Genomic DNA, 21,625 nt, shown 5'->3' with positions numbered 1-21,625 from the left:
ACTGAACAAAGTGGAACTTAAAGTTAAAAAGGTAAAGGTGTCCCCAGCCAGTCGTGTCCGACTCTAGGGTGTTGTGCTCATCTCCATTTCTAAGCTGAACAGCCAGCACTGTCCGAAGACGCTTCCGTGGTCATGTGGCCGGCATGACTGAACACCGAGGTGCCCAGAACGCTGTTACCTTTCCCGCTGAAGCGGTACCTATTTATCTACTTGCAATTTCTTGCTTTCGAACTGCTAGGTTGGCAGAAGCTGGGACTGAAGACGGGAGCTCACTCCGTCATGCAGCACTCGGGTCTCGAACTGGTGTCCTGCCGACCTTCCAGTCTGCAGTTCAGCGTCTTAACCACTAAGCCACCGCGGCCCTAAGTGGAACTTACTCCTAAGTAAAGACACATAGGAGAGAGCATACTTAAAAGACCTTTCCTCTGATTGCACAAACAGAACACCTTTCCTCTGTCATAGTGATGTACCCAAATAGTCCACGGGCCATCATCCTACATGACCATGTGGCTTCCAGGATTGCAGGAGTAGGACCTCCCTGAAGGCATCTTTATGTTGAGAAAAACTAAGGTTCTTGCTTATTCATGACGTTTTTGGCTTGCAAATGTTTCAGCAGTTCTGTCCATAGAAGGGATATATATCACGGATAGCGCTTGTCCATATTTGTTCTTATTGCCAGCTGTTTCTCTTTTTTTAAAAAATAAAATCCCAATGGAGAACAGGAAGTTTCACCTGAGTGGTGAATTCTAGATATTGCTTTGGTAGACTCCTAAGTCCTCTGTGCCTTTTTGCCCTGCATTGTCTTACAGAAGAGGTGAACAATTTGTGGCCCTCCAAATAATTTGGCCTACAACTCCCATCAGCCCTAGCCAGCATAGCCAATAGTGAGGGATGATGGGAGTTGAAGCCCAAAACATCTGGAGGGCCGCATGTTGTCCATACCTCTAGAAAGAAAGCAGGCTGTAACTAACACAGTTCCAGTAATTAAAACAGTGCTATAAGATTGCCATGATTCGACTGTAGTTGCAAGAAGCCCCTTGATGTTCTATTTGTTTTGCCCCACTAGTGGGCTATAAGACTGGACTGTCCATTATCTGCGAGGTGAAAAAGTGGCAACCCTAGACATAGCAGTCTGGACTAGTTCCCTTCGGACACGTCTCACTGGGATGCAGAGTGGTCAGACTAATGAATCAATGCCTCGAAAGCAGTTTTACAGTCTCCTTGTGAAATTGGAAGTTCAAAATATGAATCACAGAATATTAAAATAGTCCAGCAGATGATACATCAAACAGCAGCCGCTCAGAGCTCCATGCTCAGCCAGAGTTTAAATGGCTCAGCTTCCGAGAATTAAATGCAAGAGATTCCAATTTACATCAAGTCGGGACATTGCCCACTGCCTGGAAAAGGCCCAATTCCAAAGCAATTTTGTTGGCATGTATCTTTCTTTTTATGGCCTTTCCATGACAGGTGTTTTATACAACCTCCTATTTCAACCACCAAAAAAGGGGCCCAAGAGACCAGCTCCCTCCTCCCACTGGCCAACTTCTTTAATTCCCCTGACTTTAATGGAATGATTAAACCAAGGATCAATTTGGCCCGATACATCTAAAATCTGCACTAGTGAATCCAATGCTCATCTTAACTTACGATGCCATTTTTTTTTCACTGGTTCATATTTTTAGCATTGGGTCAATTTAAAAAAAAAATGTTTTCCAACCCAGTCAATACATCCGCTGATGTTTGTCCACCTGGTTTCCAAGAAGAGGAGAAGGAAGTGGAACAGGAAGAGGAAGAAGGGGGGGACTTCCTGCAAAGTCATTAAAATGCATTAGGGCCAAGGTGAGATTTGGACCAGGGATGACATGTTTACAGCTAACATTCTCAGCCAGAGTTCTCTTGAGCCCTGCTGAAGCAATTTAAGTCCATGATTTCAAAGGGAAATGGATCCTGGTCCAACACATGTTTACTCTGATGTAAGCCTCATGGTGTTCAATGGGAAGTACTCTCTCAAGTAAGAACACATAGGATTGCAGCCTTCGTTGCAACAAACCTTAGCTGAACCATGCTCAAATTATTTTATTATTGATCTCACCTTTTCATTCAATTGATCCACAATGTTTCCTTTTTTGTCCCCCACACTGGGATGCTATGGAGTTCTCTGTGTTAAGATTATATTCATGACATGCATAAGGAGAGGAAGTGAGCTGTACTGAATCTCCCACTAACTTCCCACTGATCAGGAGCTGCTGGGGCTTGAACTAGAAAAAGGGCCCTGGAACAGGATGGCTACTTAAGCATTAAAAAAGAAGAAAAAAGAAGAGGCATCACCAAAAAACAGGACATAAGAGCATAAGAAAAGCCATGCTGGATCAGGCCAAGGGTCCATCCAGTCCAGCATTCTGTTCATACAGTGACCAACCAGCTGTTGACCATGAAACCACAAGCAGGACACGAGTGAAACAGCACCCGCCCATGTTCCCCAGCAACTGTTGCACATAGGCATACTGCCTCTGGGACTGGAAGCAGCACATAGCCCTCAAGCCTAGTAGCCATTGATAGACTTCTCCTCCAGGAATTTCTTCAATCCCCTTTTAAAGCCATCCAAATTGGTGGGCAACACCACATCTTGTGGTAGCAAATTCCATAGTTTAACTATGCGCTGTGTGAAGAAGTCTTCCTTTTATCTGTCCTAAATCTCCCACCCATCAGCTTCATAGGATGACCCCGGGTTCTAGTATTTTGAAAGAGAGAAAGAGAGAGAGAGAGAGAGAAGGAGAGAAAGATTATTATTATTATTATTATTTATAATAATTATTATTTATTATTATTTAAATGATTGCATTGCTTCCTACCACAAAAAGTAGTCTCAAACTGACTTACACACACAAATACAGAAATCCATAATTAATATAACAGAAAAAAACTAAAAATCAATATGCAAAGTTGCACATAAGAGCATAAATAGAAATTCAATGCATCCCACCACAGTGGGGAAGACTGACTACATGTGCTGTGTGCCTGCTCAGTCTGCTATCTAGGTGCTACCTGTTGATGGGCAATTATAAGGCTTCTGCTGCCCTCCATCTTTATGGTTCTTTGACTTTAAAGACTTTGGACTGGAGAGCCCTTCAAACAGAGGACATCTGCAAACAAAGGACTGTCCTCCTCCAACTCTCCAAAACAGAGGAGTATCCTCTGTGAAGTAGGACACCTGGCAGCCTACCCTGGAAGCATACATGCCTTCAGTCCACTCTTAGACATTAGTGGAGTAAGTTGCTTCATTGAAGCTTCCCTGAAAGCCTTGCCCTCATTGTGCCCCTGTGGAAGAGGACTTCCTGTTCTGGCTCAGCCTTGCTTGAACAACAAAGTCTTTTTGAGCTCTGGAGTATTCCTGTATCGTTTGGTTGCCCTTTGGGTCTGACTTCAGGCTTGCTCTTTCATCCTGCTTCCTTGTTTGTCCTTTTGGTGGTGACTTAACTCTGTGGCCTTGACTCCTGGCTTTGCCCCATGGCTCCTGGCTCCCAGCTCACCTGACTACTGGCTTCATTCTGTGGCTCCTGGCACCCGGCTTACCTGACTACTGGCTTCATCCCATGGCTCCTGGCTCACCTTGGACTGTTTCCCATGGCCCAGCCCTGACAGGAGTGAACAAAGAAGTAACAAAGAACAAGAACCTTCTGGGGACTTGAACAACATCTTGTTTGATCTCTGTCTCTGCTGTCTTGTCCAATATAGGTAGGGAACTGAGCATGCATCCTGGACACTGAATAGGATGGGACTTCTCTATCTGCAGATCCTGGCTTCTCCCAGGGTGTGTATGGGGTGAGCTTTTCAGGCCCTGATTCACTTTCCACATTTCCTGCACCAAGTTCTTTCAAAAACAAAAATTAAAAAAAAAACCTGGCAAGAATACAAACCCAAACTATTTAAAGTTTGGGGGCAGGGGACGGGGCGGGTAATGTGATGCAGAAAAAGTTATATGCAATAGAATTGTGTTGTCGTCCTCATCCCCCACCCCCCAGCATGAAGTACCAACCCACTTTCTTTTATATTCTGCATGTAAATCCTAAGCGCTCCTTGCCGTTTTGTGTGAAGGATGGTGGCAGCCACAATAAATTGCACTGTGTGGTACAAGCAGTTTCCTCCCCCCGACAAAAACAAAACAAAAAATGTTTTGGCAATGTCACAGCCTCCTCCAAACATTTTGAACTGAGTGAGAATGAGATTGGAAAAGGTCATCATGTTTCAAGAAAAGCTAAGGAATGGAAAGGAGCGTGTCCTCTGTGGCAGCTGTTTTGAAAGCCAATTCCTTAAGAGCAGAGCCACTATTTCAGTGTCCAGTAGGAACAGCTGGGAAAACAAAAACACAGGGCTGCCTCTGAAGAAAATCTGTAAACGTCAACTGGTCCCGGATCCTGGAGCCTGAGCGTGAACAGAGGCAGCATACAGGGAATATGTGACTCTCTTGTTGCAACAGTTGCACCGGCTCCTAATAGTTTCTGGGTGCAGTTCAGTGTGCTGGTGATGACCTATAGAGCCCTGAATGGTATTAGGGTGGCCAAGTGTCCTGAATGGTATTAGGGTGGCCAAGTGTCCTCTTTTATGGAGGGCAGTCCTCTATTTAAAGGACTGCCTGAGGACTTTCCTCTGTTTGGAGGGCCATCCTTTCCAATTCCAGCTTAATGATAACGAACCATGATGCTCATTGCCCATCAACATGAACAGGCAGGCAAGCAGGTCGTCCGGTCACAGTCTTCTGCAGTGGGGTAAGATGTAGTGCAGTCCTGTATTTCTATTTAAATTATAATACTTATTTCTAAATTTGCATATATATATATAGACACACATTAGCATATGTAGGTGTTATGTAAATCACTGTCTTCTTTTTGTCCTCATTTTTGGTGATTCATAACTGGTCACCCTAACCGGGATATCTGAAGGATTGGCTTCTCCCATACAAGCCTGCCTGCCTATGAAGTTCATCTTTGGAGGCCCTCTTGTATGTGGCAACAACTACTGAGACGCCTGTAGCTGGGAGTAGGAAAAGGGCCTTTTTGGTGGCTGCACCTGGGTTCTGGAACTGCCTTCCAAGGGTGGCCAGTCTCACTTCCTCCTTAATGACCTTCTGGGAGCTAAGAAAGCTAATAAATTATGCATGGTGTGGAGAGAGTGGATAGGGACACATTTTCCTCCCTCTCTCATAATACTAGAACCCAGTGGGGTTATCCCATGAAGCTGAGTGGTGGAAGATTCAGGACAGATAAAAGGAAGCACTTCTTCACACAGCGCATAGTCCAACTATGGAATTTACTACCACAAGATGTAGTGGTGGCAACCACTTTGGATGGCTTTAAAAGGGGATTGAACAAATTCATGGAGAAGGCTATCAATGGCTACTAGTCCTCATGGCTGTGTGCTACGTCCAGTATTAGAGGCAGTGAGCCTATGTGCACAAGTTGCTGGGTGGGAGGGTGCTGTTGCACCGAAGTCCTGCTTGTGGGTTTCCCATGATGCAGCTGGTTGGCCATGATGTGAACTGAATGCTAGACTAGATGGGTCCTTGCTCTGATCCAGCATGGCTCTTATGTTCCTACGACCATCTGGAAGCCAATAAAGCCCCTCCCTTGTAGGAAGGCATTTGGTATGTGTGGTAATGTTAAGAAGCCTGCAAGTGTTAAGTTTCTCTTTCCTTTCTGGAGGCCTGGGCAGGGCTGTCTTGAACCTTTTTTATGCAGGCCTTGAACCCAAGGCAGTCTGGCATGTGGCTCTTTGGAGTTAGCCTTCTCTCATGTATACCACAATAAAGGATGTGAGAGCTTCTGGGTCTGAAGTGTATTGCCTGGAGAGCAAGGCCTAGGGGTGGACTGCAAATTGATCAGGTAAGCTCACCCCACACACAAACTTATTAACCATGCCCGAGGGCCATGACCATATGTGATCTCAACTTGCAGTTTTTAATCGGTCTCTGGATTTTTATTTGTGAATATTCCAAACATTTTTATTGCTGCTGGGTTGTTGTTTTCTGCTGCTGTTTTCATGTCTTAACATTTAGCTTTGATTGCAAGGATGTTTTAATTGTTACATTTTGTATTTTGATATTGTTTGCCAACTGGAACTTCTAGGAGAAAAGGCGGGGTAGAGATGTTTCAGAATAAATAAGTAATACAGTTTCAGTGGCTTGGTGTATGCCCATGTAACCCCATGACCTGGTTGGGTTAGTCCGGGAGGGGCTGAGTCATATAATTCAGGAGAAGGCAAGGAGGAAAACAGTTCAGTGAGCTCATTCTGCAGGGGAGCTGAATAACAATTATGAGCTTTATCACCTTGTACAAGGTACATTGAGTTGAGATGTGCATATGGTTGATGCGCAAGGTGCTGGGAAATCCAGTTTTGTATTTCGGGTATTTGTTACATTTGCATTGTTATTGCAGGCCTATGACCTTCGTACCGCAAGTTATAAGTTGCCATTTGCTGCTGTTGTGCTGTCACTTGGGGGCTAAAGCTATCAGTGTCCAGCAGCTTGGTGAACCAGGAGAACGTTGGAGTGGCTACCTACACAGTTCTGCAAATAGGACTTCACATCTTTCTCTTTGGACTATCGGGCAGTATCCAATGCTGCCACTCAGCCTCCCCCAGACCAGTTCCACTGCACTCGCGGGACTCACTGCTTGCGCAGCTGAGAATCTGCACTTCTAAACGTAACCCTGAGCAGAAGCGTTGGGCAGCAGAGCCCCCTTGTGCAAGCTCCGCTGATCTGTGCCCTCCGGGAAAAGAGCATTTTTCTCTGTTTGGATTTCTTCGGGAACAACTAGGTTTCCATTGCACCAGTGGTAGGTCATGTTAGCATATGGACAGTACTGTATATTCCCCATAGTTTGCATTGTTCTTGTATCAACAGGCTACTTAAGTTAATGGTACTGAGAGCTGCTAAAAGATCCAGGAAGATCAACAGCATTGTACTTCCCTGTCTCTTTTCTTAAAAAGGTCACCCTGCAGGGTAACCAAGGCAGTTTTGGTAACAAAGCCAGGTCTAAAATCCAGTTGAAATTGATCTAGAACATCAGCTTCATCCAAGAATACTTGGAGCTAGCTGTCAACCATTCATGCATAGGTGTGTATGTAGCACACTGCTGCACACACAGATCTTCGGCATTAAAGTTGGGCATTACAATAATCCCTCTGCTTGCTCTGAGCCACGAAGTTGTTATCCAGACAGCTGTCTTTCATCACTTCTGGAAAAGACTTCATTCCTTTTCCAAGAAGTGAGATAGCGATACAATAAAATTCATATAAAATAGAAACGAAGATCTGTTGCTACTTTTCCTTATAAGTAAAACTGCCAGCAATGTCTGTCTGTCTGTCTGTCTGTCTGTCTCTCTTTTAACCTCACCATGATTAAAATGTGATATGTTCACCAGGGCGGAAATAAATTGGGCCCCCAGTTGACCATTATTATTATTATTAAAAATTTATGCATCACTTCTTACCCCCAAAAGCAGTCCTGAAGTAACTTAATCACACAAGTACAGAAATCAATAATTAATACAATGGGAAAAACCCAACATCAATATAAACCATGATCAGCAGAATAACACAAATAAACACCACATAAAAAAAAATCCTCTGAAACCAAGACAATACAAACAATACATCATCTAAAAACAATGCAGTGCAATACAAAAAGTGCCCATCCACAGTACACAAAAATCTCCCCTGCCCTCAGCCTAGAATGCACACCCCAAAAGCAGCCCTTAATAATTGAGTCATAACTAGTGTCCAAGCTCCTGGGAAAATAAGTATGTCTGTGCTTAAGCAGGGGGTGTCATTTAGGTAAACAGGGAAAGGCAAGCAATGTTTCACTGCATGTGCTCTGGCTTTGGAAAACCAGCATCTTTTGCCAAGACATTGGACCATAGGAAGCTGCCTGTCAAGACTAGCTCACTTCTGTCTAGTCTAGTCTGAGTAGCCATGGTCAGGTAGAGGTCTTTCCTGTTCTCTGCCACCTAATCTTTTAAACAGGGAATGCTGGAGACTGAGGGCTTCTCCACACAGGGCTTTTATCTTGCGATTGAGATTGGTCACTCTTGGAAGTTTGTGGGTCCTTTCCATGACTTTGTCAAGCTCCAGGACCTCTCTTGTGCTTTCTGACCTTTATCCTGTCTTTTTTTTTTTTTTTTTTTTTAAGATCATGGATAATGAGCTGTTTAAATATTGGGAGTTGATTTTCTCTGTGAAAAGAGGAAGTGGCACTATAACACAGCACCATCTAGTGGCTATACATTAATGAAATGTATAGACCTTGCAGATAAAGGAACTCCCCAGGAAAAAATAGAGGAAGTGCGTGAAAAGGGGCGATCTTAATCCCACAAAGAATATGGAAGCAGCAGCCCAGGTAAAGTTGCGGGATAAAAAGCCTGGTGTGGAGAAGCCTTAAATCTGGCACCTACTGTGGGCACGGCATGTGCTCTACGTTATGCCCCCTCCCAATACCCCCCCCCGAGTCCAGAGGTGATGGAAGACAGCTGTTTGGACAGCCATTGTATGGCTCAGAATGAGCCGGGGGATTATCGTAATGCCTGATTTTAAAACCTTATCCAAAAATCGGCGTGTGCAGCAGTGTGCTAGCAGGAACTCTTAAGTAGCTCATTGTCTGGGTGACATCTCTTGCAATCTAGGCGTAGGGATGTAGTCAAGACTCCTCTAATCCCCAACAGGGCATACCCAGGGCACACAGACCTATGGCCTGATTGGAGTCCACCACCAGGAGAAGAGCCTTCAATGTGGTGGCCCCTTTCTTTGGAATTTCCTGCCCCTGGAGGTTAGGCAGGAACCAACACTGTGTTGTTTCTGGTGCCTCCTGAAAACAGCACTCTTCCAGGAGGCATTCCTTAATTGACCTCCTCTGAACTGGAGAGGGTTCAGAGGAGGGCAATGAAGATGATCAGGGGACTGGAAACAAAGCCCTATGAGGAGAGACTGAAAGAACTGGGCATGTTTAGCCTTGAGAAGAGAAGACTGAGGGGGGATAGGATAGCGCTCTTCAAGTACTTGAAAGGCTGTCACAGAGAGGAAGGCCAGGATCTTTTCTCGATCATCCCAGAGTGCAGGACACGGAATAATGGGCACAAGTTAGAGGAAGCCAGATTCCAGCTGAACATCAGGAAAAACTTTGGAACCAGTTATCTAGGGAGGTAGTGGGTTCTCCCGCATGGGAGGTGTTCAAGATGAGGCTGGACAGCCATCTGTCAGGGATGCTTTGACCTGGACTCCTGCATTGAGCAGGGGGTTGGACTTGATGGTCTTATAGGCCCCTTCCAGCCCTACTATTCTATGATTCTATGACCAGTTATGGTTTTTATTGCCATTGTGTTTTTAAACAAGTATAATTTTAATGTGGTGATTTATCTTTTTAATTATTTTACTGTTTTATTTCTTGTGTTCACCGCTCCGAAATCTGTTCTAGATATGGAGCAATATAAAAATATTTAAAATAAATAAATAACAAAGAAAAGAAGGAAAGAAAGATGTTAAAAACACAGACCGTGAAATGGGGAAGGGCTTTAGCTCAGTGGTTGAGCACCTGAGTAGCCATGGTCCAAGCCCTATTAAAAAGAACTGGATCCAGTTAAAAATGGAGCAGATAGCTGGAAAGAAATCTGCTTCAGACCCTGAGAGAGCCACTGCCAGTCAGAGTACAGTCTCAGTAGGCAACAGTGAGTTAGATCAGGGGTGCATAACCTCAGGCCTGGGGACCAAATCCAGCCATTCCAGGGATTCCCCGGATGGCCACGCCCCTTTCCTTGGCTCTATCCCCTTTCCCCTGAACACTGATAGTTTGGTGGTTTTCTGGCCTTTGTGCAGCTTTTCCCCATTCTAAAAGGTTGAAATGCCTCTCTGAAGGCTGAGTTAAGTTAAAATAGGATGGTATTTCTGGAATCTTGGCCCTGCCTCTTTTCCGTCAGCCCTGCCCGCCACTGGAATCCAGCCCCCAAGTGCTTCTCTAAATGGAATTTGGCCCTCCAGCTGAAAGAGGTTCAAAACCTCTCCCCTACGTCCCAGTCCGCCACCTAAGGTCCTCTGAGGGCTCTCTGCTGCGGCTGCCTAATGTGAGATTGGCAGCCACACACAAGAGGACCTTCTCCTTTGCCGCCCCTCAGTTGTGGAATGACCTGCCGGTTGAAATGTGCCAGCTGACCTTGTTGAAGGTTTTTAAGCAGGAATTAAAGACTCTGTTATCTGGGAAGGCCTCTTCTTTTTAGAACTCTCGTTCCTTTTGCTGACTTTTCTATACTGTTTTTAAGCTGTGCCGCTTTATTGTTGGATATTTATTTATTTATTTTGTGAAATTCTTTTTAGTTCAAAGTTGTTTTTAGTTATATGTTTGCATATACTGTCCGTCTGCTTTTAAGTAAATGGCTTTTAAACTTTGTATATTGTATTTTAATGTTTTAACCTTTGTAAACCGCCCAGAGAGCTTTGGCTATGGGGTGGTATAGAAATGTAATAAATACAAATAAATAAAATACACCCCCCCACACACAACTAGATGAAACAATGGTCTGACACAGAATAAGGGAGCTCTATGCCATCCTCAGGTTTTTGTTAAGTGGTCAAATCTTGATCTTTAAATGAACTGCTGTTGTATTGTTCATCATATACAAAGACACACGTTTTAATTAAAGAGGGGAGCACCCCCCCCCGCGCCCCTGCCCAAACTTTGGGTTGGTTCCCACATATTAAGCTCCTACGACGATGTGATCCTAACTTTTTTACAGATTCAACATCTGCAAAGTGGATGGATAGTACTGGCCTCTGGACTAGCGAGCAGAGAACTGTGCTGCCCCTAAGAATATTTATTGTATTTTTTTATCTCCAGTATTTTTATATCACCTTTCTGTAAAAGCCATCAAAGCAGTGTACAGCACATAAAAATAATAAGAACAATATAATAAAAAAATACCCTCATAAACATTTTAAAAAACAACACTACTAAAAGCAGTTTAAAAGGCCAAGTTAAAAGGATGCATCTTCAGACCTTTTCTGAAAGCAGAGAGTCTGGGAACAACTATAACTCTGAGGGGAGTGCATCCTGCAATCTGGATGAGACACAGGAATCATAGAATCATAGAATCGTAGGGTTGGAAGGGGCCTACAAGACCATCAAGTCCAACCCCCTGTTCAGTGCAGGAATCCAAGTCAGAGCATCCCTGACAGATGGCTGCCCAGCTTCATCTTGAATGCCTCCAGTGTGGGAGAGCCCACCACCTCCCTAGGGAATTGGTTCCATTGTCGTATTGCTCTAACAGTCAGGACATGTTTCCTGATGTTCAGCCAGAATCTGGCTTCCTGTAACTTGAGCCCGTTATTCCGTGTCCTGCATTCTGGGATGATTGAGAAAGCCCTTTCATGCATGTCTGTCAGGCGGGCCTCCTCAAGTGGTGGTGTAGATCTTGTAGATCTTCATAACCCAAAAAGTTCATAATGAAATATATGCTTCCTTAGATAGCCAGCCCCTAAGCCATTTAGGGCTTTAAAGGTTAAGACCAAGACCTTGAATTGAGCCTGGAAAGCAATTGGCAACCAGCGTAGAGCTTTCAAGATTGGAGTAATATGATCCCTATAGATGTACTATTTAGCAGTTGATTTTGCACTAGTTAATGCTCCCGGTACTTCATTTGTTTTTCCAGATGCGTCATTTTTTTCCCCAGATGCTTCCATTTTTTCCGGATGCTTCAATTTTTGTGAACTGCCCAGAGAGCTTCAGCTATTGGGCAGTATAGAAATGTAATAAACAAACAAACAAATAAATGCTCTTCAAGGGTAGCCCCATGTAGAGTCCATTGCAGTAGTCTAAACATGATGCGACTAATGCACATCATACAGACATTAGCTTTCCCTGAACTAGATTAATGGATCTGCCTTATGGCCAATTGAGATCAATCCCTTCTTTCACTGAACCGTGATCATTTGTTGTGATAACATTGCAAGCAATCTCTTTCATTTGTACTTCTATGCTTTTAGGTATCCTCTTGGGGTTTGTGTATGTGTGTGTATTTTAGACACAACTGCTTACCTTCCATTTCTGAAACAGACCACCTTCCACACCCACTCAGATTAACATCACACAGGAGTAATTCCATCTGTGCACTTACATTTAAAAGCTGTAAAGTTCTGGAAACTGGATCAGGCACTTGGGCCAAAATGAATTTTTTTAAGGGCCCCTATTTTTCTCATCCTGCAAGGTAGGTTTTAAGTGGATGGATGGCAGCCAAACATTAATTTATTGTGGCAGAGAGGACATTGATTTTTCCCTTTCTTTCTTTCTTTTTTTTTTTTTTTAAAAAACACCCTTCATTTATAGACTATCAGGAAGATCGCTCTTGGCTCCACTTAATATCCGCTGGGGAACCATTTAGGACTTGAGACTGGTTGAATTTACTAGGTCAAATACCATTCCCATTCAGTAATTGCCCCTAAAACAACACCTACCCCATCCCTCCCTGAAGCATATACTGTACATGAAGTCTCTCTACAATAGAAGCCACACCATCAAGTTGTAAGGATGGAGGGACGCAGAGTAGGGGTGGGGGACAGACACTAATAGGATGGAAATTAGCAAAGCTAAGAAACTGCACTCCAGACTTCTGCAGTAACTTAAACAAAGTAGAGGGCAAAGCAGGTAAAAATGGCTTGCAGGATAGAAAAAAAAATAGACAGCAAACAGAGTTTAGAAGCAATGAGCAGATGAATGGCTTGTTGACATTATCCCACCAAGAGGGGAAGACATTCACAAGACACATTCAAATTTAGCAGAGGGTTTATTTGAGAAAACTTCAGTTCAGGTTTCCTTCCTGAACTTCCATACCTAGAAATGTTGTATGTAAACCTTAATGACAATGAGCATATTTCAGAGGGATGTATAAGTATGCTGTGTGCATAATACCTTCCCAGGCAGAAATTGTGGAAAGTTGCTAAGACTCAAATACACAGGGCCTGTTCACATGTCACACTAAGCCATGGTAGGTGATAAGCTATGCAGGATAGGTTGCTTTGCAAACAGCCTACTGTGCTCCCATCAGATGATTGGGCAAACAAGCTATGCAGCATTCCCCTCCCTCACCCCTCCTCCTCCTCTAGTTTTCCCGGCTGCCCAGCCGGTCAAGTATCCCAGTGTCCGCTGCATCAGCACCCTGTTTCCGAGTGGTCCACTTCACGCTAGGGGTGTCTTCTTCTGCCTTTGCTGGTTCTCCACCCCATTTTCAACCCCATGTCAATCTTTACCCACTGCGTCGTTTGCTCCCCATCCCTTCCTGCTCCTATCCCCCTTTCCCCAGTCCTTATTACTTACCTGCTCCCCCAATTTCCAAGCCTTCCAAGCTCCCCCAGTTTCCACCAGCAGCAAACCAACAACACAGAATAAAAAGAAAAATTTTATTGGCATACAAAGCAGCTTGCTTGCTCTATACTGGGCTTGCTTTATACTACCATCAATCTACTGAGGCATTATTTGCATCAGTCCTGGGTTGGGGGGGGGGGTGTTGGATGGCTAGCTTGGGGGATGCTGGTGGTGGTGAAAAGTTGTGTGTGTGGGGGTTCAATCTTGTAGGTTATGGGGAGGCAGAGGATGCACTACTGGATAATTGCATGACTTTGGTTTTGGAACCACGTGCAGGAGGACAGGAAATGCTTTGGAGTTGGAGGCACAGCTGAATGTGGTAGGAAAGCAACTCTGCTCAAGGTCACCACCGAGTACACACTCATGCGAGCGAAAGCAACTTTGCAGAGCACATCGCCGAAAGAGCGGGGAAGGAGGAGTCAGGCAGCAAAGGGGATGGAGTGTCAGGGGCAGTGCAATCTGTTGCTAGGCAGATCTCGGAAACAGGGATCACGCGAGAGGAGCAGAGCGGCGGCAGCATTTTGGGCCGCTCTTGCCGAGTGGCTCTGTAGGTGATCTCCATAACCCACGCTGGCGTGTCACTCTAACTCACCATAGGTAAAACAACCCCTACTGCAGATTGTGGGTTCTCAGGGTGGGTTGTTTGGGGGAAACAAGCCACTGTGGGTGGGAAAAGCAGCTCACAGACAACATGCTAACCCATCACAGATTGTTCCACAAAACAACCCATCGTAGGTTAGCATGTGTCGTGCAAACCCAGTCACACTGAAATATATCGATTATATGGATTACAAATACAGTTGCCGGTAAACTCTGCCAAACCCCGATTTTCACCTGCATCTGGGGAGTGTACAAACCATGGACCCGTTTCAGATTCAGGCAGTTTTGGGGTGGAAATGGAGCCTGTTTGGATCCTTGGACAATTCCAGAGCTTGGTACATGGTAATGACATCATCACCATGTGCCAAGGCCAGGAGACTTTCAGAATTCAAGGCTCTCTCACACAGGTTTTCATTGTACGTACATGGGGTGTACAAGTGCTGAGAAGACAAAGGGGACTTCCATATGAGGTTGTTAGCATGCAGTCGCTCTGCCTCATTCACAGAATTTCATAATGGGTCCAGGCAACGTTGCCTTGAATTTGTAGCCCTCCCAAGTTGTTCCCAATGCTTTGTCCATCTTTTACTTACTTAAAAAAATAGCTGTTCGGGAGAAAAAGATGGAAATGCCTTATGATGGATATACTGTGCCAGCTGCACTGCTTACCAAACCCAATTTAAAGTGCTGTTTTTGACCTTTAAAGCCTGAAACAGTTTGGGACCAAATTACTTGAAGGACCCCCTTCACCCATATCAACCTACCCCCACTTTAAGATCAGCAACAGAGGAACTTCTCATCTGGCCACCTGCGAGGGCAGTTAGGCAGGCAACTATATGAGAGAGGGCCTTTTCCACAGTGACCCCACACCTCTGGAATAACTTGCCATAGGGGGTCTGCCAGACCCTGTCATTGCAGGCTTTTAAGAAGGCCCTGAAACCATACTACCTTACTCTGGCCTTCTCCTGGTTATGGTTTATCAGACTGGGTTGTAGCTGCAGTTGTGTGTTGTAGGTTTTTGGTTTTATGCTGGTATTTGTTGTTTTTTAGAATGCTTGCTGCTGTCGCCGTGTTTACTGTTTTTATTACCACATCGGTTTTTATTACGCGAGTTTTATTGATGTACACCACCTTGGGAGGGCTTCTGCCCTGAAAGGTGGTTAAGAAATATTTTAAATAAAAATAAAATATTCTAAATAAAATAAATAAAATGCTTTATAGAAAATGAATAAAAATAAAAATAGTGCTAGGAACCCTCCATCTCTAAACACCCCAAATGAGAGCTTCCTGCTACACACCCATGTACAAACATCTTCTCCCCTCGTGTAAGATCAGCAAATCTAAATATGTACATGCAGATGTTGCACTGATGGCTACACAGAAGTTTCCTTTATGCAATAAATAACATGCAATCCGGCCCCAATTCAATACACGCACTCTGACATTAAGTATTGGTCCACTAACAAATGATTTCAAGTTTAGCTTTTGTATATCACATAAGCCAGCCCTCGCCAACCTGGCCTTCCGGATGTGCTGCGCTACAACTCCCATAATTTCCCAGCATAGCACATGGCTGGGGGATTATGGGGGCTGTAGTCCAAGACCTCTGGACAGCATCCAGTTGGCAAAAGGCGACACAAGCCAACGTTTCGCTCTTACCGGGGTTGTGCTGCTGCCTCCATAGAAGGTAACTTCTTCCCAGGTAGCAACAAAAACGGACACAGCAGTGAACGATGGCAGGTTCTTGAAATACTTCCGGATATCTTTGGAGACTTTCTTTAGGACAGCAGGATCGGTGCTTTCACGGTAATAGATTTCGCCTCTGATGCCATTGTGGACGTCAGCCCAGAAAGGGGCAATAAAAGCCCGTCCATCAGCCAGCGGAAAGGACTCCGGGGTGAACTGGCTGACCAGCACATTAAAGGAAACGACACCATTGTTGTTGACCTAGCAGGGAAAGAGAAAGGTTTGATTTAAGCCAATGGAAGCTTGGCAGCAAGAGGCAAAAACATCAGCTTAAAATTATCCTTATGTTGGAGGAGTCAGTGGTAGAGGCCAGACTATTCAATTATGGGCTGTAAATAGGACTATATTTCTACATTCCACTGTGCCTCTCATCTCACCCTGAGGCTGGGATGGAATTAAGATTCAAAGCTTCACAGAAGAATGAAATGTAGAGATCAACCCCCATGGAAATTTCCGTAGTCTACATAACCATTATGACCATCTTTGTTTGGCCTGTACAGCGAAATACACTGATTTAAGCAGGCCGGTGAAAATGATCCAAGCAAAACTCCAAAATAACACTGTTAGCCTTGCCCCCAAACTTTGTACATTTCCTACAGTCCCCTTCTCCCTGAGATGCTATTTTTCCATGAGCAGGGAATTTTCCATGGGGGAATAATCACACCACTGCATCTACAGTCTAAAATAGAATCGCTTTTCCATGTGATTTTAGTCTTGCACCGTGTCATTCTTCCTCATCAGTGCAGCAGCTCTCAGATCCCAGTGTGCTTATTAAACATAGTGCTGTGCCGAAAATTTCTCCCACATTTTTTTTTTTACCATTCTCATTCAATTTGATAGAGGAGAAATTGCTTCTGAAAAGAAATTCAAAGGAGGAGAAATTTCAGAGAAATTTGCATGGGTTGGGTTTGGGTTTCTTCGGCTTCCCTTACTTAGGAGATGGTGGAGGAGTGAGCACCTGTTTTTCATTGTACAATCACCTCTCTGGCTGCCTGCAGCCTCCTCAGCTTCCTACACTTCAATTAAAGTCCAGTTTGAGGCACCATGAGGTCATTCCTCCCGTGGGGCTTTTTCAGATCAGGATGTGCAGGCAGCCTGGGAGGCTGGCTGTGATTAGGTAAGCTCAAAAACACCACAAGCATAAATGATAAAGCATCCTGACTGAGGCAGAACAATGGAAGCCTTTTTCATGGGGGGAGAAAACTTTCAGGAAATTGGAGGACAGCTTTTGGAAGAGCACTAACTCCACCTCATCCCTGGAGCTGGACACAACACTGCCCCCACCTGCATTGTGGTGGATGCAAACTGGGGGCCGGCCTGCCAAGACAGTTGATGCTGTTGCAGCACAAAGACCCCCAAACCCCTTCGGAAAAAAGAAATAAGCTGTGCTACCAGCCCTGCCAATAGGGAGCCCTACCTGGGAGAAACTGTTGAGAATTTCTCCTCCGCCTGGAGAAATTTGGTGAAATTATCTCCCAAATTTCTCTGCCCACAAGTAAGGTGGAGAATTTCAAGAGGCCATTTGCACACAGCTCTAGTCCAGAGGCATGACTGTTACCCCATCTAATTAGCATTCAGAGCACACACACTTGCTCCACATTTATGGATGTGCTGAGCTTCCCACTTTGAGTCAAGCACTCTGACATTTGTCCCAATGGCTTGTCTTTGGTGCAAAGCCACTTGCAATTCGAGCACTTTACCGAATTATTGTATGGAGTGCATCTTTGAATGCACAGGATTTGAAAGTATGGGGCCAGTTTGCCTCTTGTTAGTATAGTATACATACATACGTGTGTGTAGTGTTGCGCGCATGCACACACAAATGAATGGAATGACACCACCTTCTGCAGCAGGGGTGTTGAACCTCTTTCAGCCTCAGGGCCAAATTCAGCTTTTGGAGAAGCTCTTGGGGGCTGCATTGCAGCGATGGGTGGGGCCGAAGGCAAAAGGGATGGAGTCAAAATACTGAAACTACCGAAACCACCAGGATATTTGAGCTTAAAGCTCTTACTGCCAGTAAGTACATCTAAGGGTGGGACCACGCAAAAGTGTGGAAACTACCAATCAGCAGTTGGCGGAAACTCTCATCTTTGTTTTGCCTTGGATTGGCAAACGGGTGAGGCAGCTAGAGCTCCTCAGGAGGCCAAATTTGACTTGAGGACCTTCACCTTGCTGATTCCTGCTTTAGATGCATCACAGATCCACCACCTCCAAGTAAATTTACATGTCCAGTGGGGCAACTGCGTGAAGAGGTGGTGTCTCATGGTGGAAAATCACTTATCATAGGAGAGCTTCTTACATGTCGGGCAGGATATTACTATAACCGCACCCAACATAATGCATGCAACTGGCTAGCCTCACTTCATTTTTTTAAAAACCTGAATGCATCTCAACTTAAGAAAGAAACTTGTGCATACCCCCACCACCTTTTTAAGAAGAATAAGACATTTCGAGCAGGAACGAAATATAAGAAGCTGTTTAGTGGCCACTTCTGTTTCCAATTTATGATGTTGTCTAGAAAGTTTAGCCAGTCTTTTCCTAGCAATCTGGCAGTCCATATCAAACCACAAAAAAGGTGACTGTGGATTCTGATATGAAGTGCAGGGAGTAGTTAAAAAGGGTTTCAGAGTATCTATTATCTGCTGGTACATAATTAAAGGTGGAGCTTCTCTCAAAAGGCAACAGCAGGGGTGCTTACAACAAGTCCCCTTTTGGGGAGGAACGCAGCTCCATGATAGAGCACGCGCTTCACATGCAGAAGGTTTAGTCCCGGGCATCTCCAGTACAAAGGATCGGGCAGCAGGAAGTGGGAAGATCCTCACCCTGATCCTGAGACTGTGGAGAACGGCTGGTAGTCAGAGTAGACCAGCGGTAGGCAACCTGGTGTCCTCCAGATGTTTTGCACTACAACTTGCATCACCCCAACCATTGCCTGAGCTGAATGGGCCTGATGGGAATTGCAGCCCAAAACATCTGGAGGGCACCCTGGTTGCATTCTCCTGGAGCAGACAATACTGGGCTGGATGGATCAATGGACTGACTTGGAATATGGCAGCTTCTTCTGTTCTAACGCCCTTCTTACACCACTTTCTTGCTCAATCATTTAATCTCCTCTTGATCCTGCCTTGAAGTAGTAATTCTGCCCTTCCAAGCACCCACACAGGAGATCAAGTAAATGGAACAGCCCCGTTGCAAAAATTCCTGAAGCAGGAACAAAATAATTCTTTATTTTTCACCAGCTCCCTCCGTATTCTTGTTTCTTGTCATGCCACAGGAATAATGTTCGACACGTCAAGGCCCAAGCATTGCTACGGTGTTTAATCACCTGCAAATGGCAATTTATCGCCTTTTATATTCCTGCCCCACGAACATTAGCCCATTAAATATACCTTTGACTTTCTTAATCATAAAACCTATCAGTTCATGAAATCTAGGAACTTGTCAGGTAGGATCCAATAAATCTTCCTCTTCTTTGAAATACTGGAGGAGAGCTGTGTTTAAAATGCAGACGCTAATGGCGGCGAAATGAATAATAGGGTCCGGCAGCTGCCACAGACCTGGCCCTTTACTTACAAAAATGGTCCTATACGGGACTCCGAAGAAGATGAATGGGAAGGACAGCTTGATCTCCGGGGAGCTGCCATCGTCCACTTTGGGGGTTTTGGTGTCGTTCTGCCAGAACGGATACAAAATCGCCATGGCCTGAGCTGTAACGGGGACATATATATTATTCAAACACCAACTGCATCGCGTGTGCAGTCCCCCCCGGTACACAGTAAGAATCATCTCTCCTCCCTCACCCTAAAAGCCACTTTATGAAATGCAGCTGCAGCCAGAGTGAATCATAGCTCGTCATTTATAACAGCACATGCATTCACCAATACGGTGCAGGCTAGCAGAAGTGAGAGCCAATGTGGTTTAGTGGTTAGAGTGTTGGACTGGGACACGGGAGACCCCGGTTCTAGACTAGTCCCCACTCAGCCATGAAGCTCACTGGGTGACTTTAGGTTGGTCACTGATTCTCAGCCTAACCTACCTCACACGGATGTTGTGAGGATAAAATGGAGAGAAGGAGGACCATGTAAGCCTCCTTGAGTTTCTTGAAAGAAGATGGGATATAAATATACATAAGAACGTAAGAAGAGTCATACTGGTTCAGAGGAAGGGTCCATCTAGTCCAGCATTCTGTTCACACAGTGGCCAACCAGCTGTCAACAGGAGACCCACAAGCAGGACACAAGTGCAAGAGCACCCTCCCGCCCATGTTCCCCAGCAACTGGTGTATGTAGGCTCACTGCCTCTGGTACTGGAGGCAGCACATAGCCCTCAAACCTAGTAGCCAGTGATAGCCTTGTCCTCCAGGAGTTTATTTATGTATTATGCAATAATAAAGTGAAATTGTATCTGTAGACTACCATTCTGTCAAGTTACTCCAAATCAATTTTTTCTCCTCCCTGCTCCCTCAATTGTCTGTTAATACATGCCTTTCTGAGCAACCGTCCCCCAGTCTGCAAAGCTTCCTTGCCTGTCCATCCCACCACTGCCAACAACAGCCGAGTGTCCTGTCCCTCGGCCCAGTGGGAGATTTTCTCATGGCCACCCAACCTATTTTCTTTCTATTCCTTTTCTAAACTCTTGTGTTTTCCCTGCTACTCTGTTCCTTGCTTTGCCCTTCAGCTCCTCCCAGTCAGCCCTCTTGCCAATCCAGGGTGGCCATGTGTCCGCTTCTTTTACAGAGGACAGTCCTCCATTTGAAGAGCTGCCCAAGCACAGTCCTCTGTTTCGAAGGTGTCCTCTATTTGAAGGGCTGTCCAGTCCAAGTCCAATTTAAAGATCAAAAACCATAATGAGCAGGGAAGAGCAGGGGCCTTAAAGTTGCTCATTAACCAGTAGCCTCTGGGCAGCAGACTGAACAGACCGGCTCACAGGTGATTTGGTCACAGTTGTCTGCACTATGTGGAGATGTACAGTAGCTCTATTTAAATTATAATTATTTATAAATTTGCATCTATTTATATACATTAGCATATGCAAATTTTGAAACAAATCCAAGCCCTCTTTTTTGCTGATGCCCTTCCTCTTTTGGGGCAATTCATAAGCAGCCACACTACTACCCAGCAAATCTGTTTCCCCTGAGAGCATCTCTATAACAGCCTAAAATCCCGCGTTTTAAACAGGGCTTTCTGCGTCTGTTTTAAATGCAGGATCATGACAGACTCCCGTGACACGCACTTTCTTCTCCCCCCTTGTCCTCCTTATCCGAGTCTTCCATATGATTCATTATACAGCCACTAAATGGCACTGTGGTCTAGCACCTCTTATTGCAAGTTTTTCTCTTTTCACAGAGGGAACTCAAGCGCTGTAATTTGATAACTCATTCTCTCCCATCTTTTAAAAAATGGAATAAAGGTCATTTTGTATGGGAGATGCCCTGTAGGTTGATGATGTCATCTAAAGGTCCCGCAAACTTCTGTGCATAACCAATCTCAATAGCAGGATAAAAGCTCCGTGTGAAGAAGTCCCCAGCCTCTCCTATTTCTCAGCCTCATTTGAGGGGTTCGCCCAGCCTCCTTAACACAGACGTGTAGTGAGAAATTTTATGGTGACAGTCCTAAGAGCACATTGCAGAGGGGGCAGGGAGCAGGGTGGGGGAAGGCACCATACGTCAGTGAGAAGCAGCAAAATCCTAGATTTGTCTAATATGATCCAAATCATGAAATTCCTTAATTTGAATGAAGTTGGGCCCAATTCTAATGCATGTGTAGGCAGAAAAAAGCCCTACAACTCCCAGCATGCCCCCGCCAGCCAAGAAGAGCCTTCAGCAGGGCGGCCCCCTTTCTTTGGAATTCCCTGTCCCTGGAGGTAAGGCAGGTGCCAACGCTGTGT

The 21,625-nt window shown here is 44.9% G+C and overlaps 1 protein-coding gene across 1 annotated transcript in view; it reads right to left on the bottom strand.

Annotated features, from left to right (window-relative positions):
- TECTA (tectorin alpha) overlaps positions 1–21,625 on the bottom strand; it is a 103,558-nt gene that overhangs the window by 68,653 nt on the left and 13,280 nt on the right. Inside the window, exons 3-4 of the mRNA XM_084807234.1 lie at positions 19,313–19,446; positions 15,653–15,940 (exon numbers count right to left, since the gene is read on the bottom strand). Coding sequence (XP_084663360.1) covers positions 15,653–15,940; positions 19,313–19,446 — 422 coding nt within the window. The remainder of the gene's footprint in view (positions 1–15,652; positions 15,941–19,312; positions 19,447–21,625) is intronic.

This window comes from Heloderma suspectum, chromosome 6 (assembly GCF_057233095.1).
Source record: "Heloderma suspectum isolate Gila_16-S chromosome 6, 16-S_ref, whole genome shotgun sequence".
Lineage (NCBI taxonomy): Eukaryota > Metazoa > Chordata > Lepidosauria > Squamata > Helodermatidae > Heloderma > Heloderma suspectum.
Note: the sequence above shows the minus strand (reverse complement) of the source record. Positions and strands in the feature narration are given on the sequence as shown.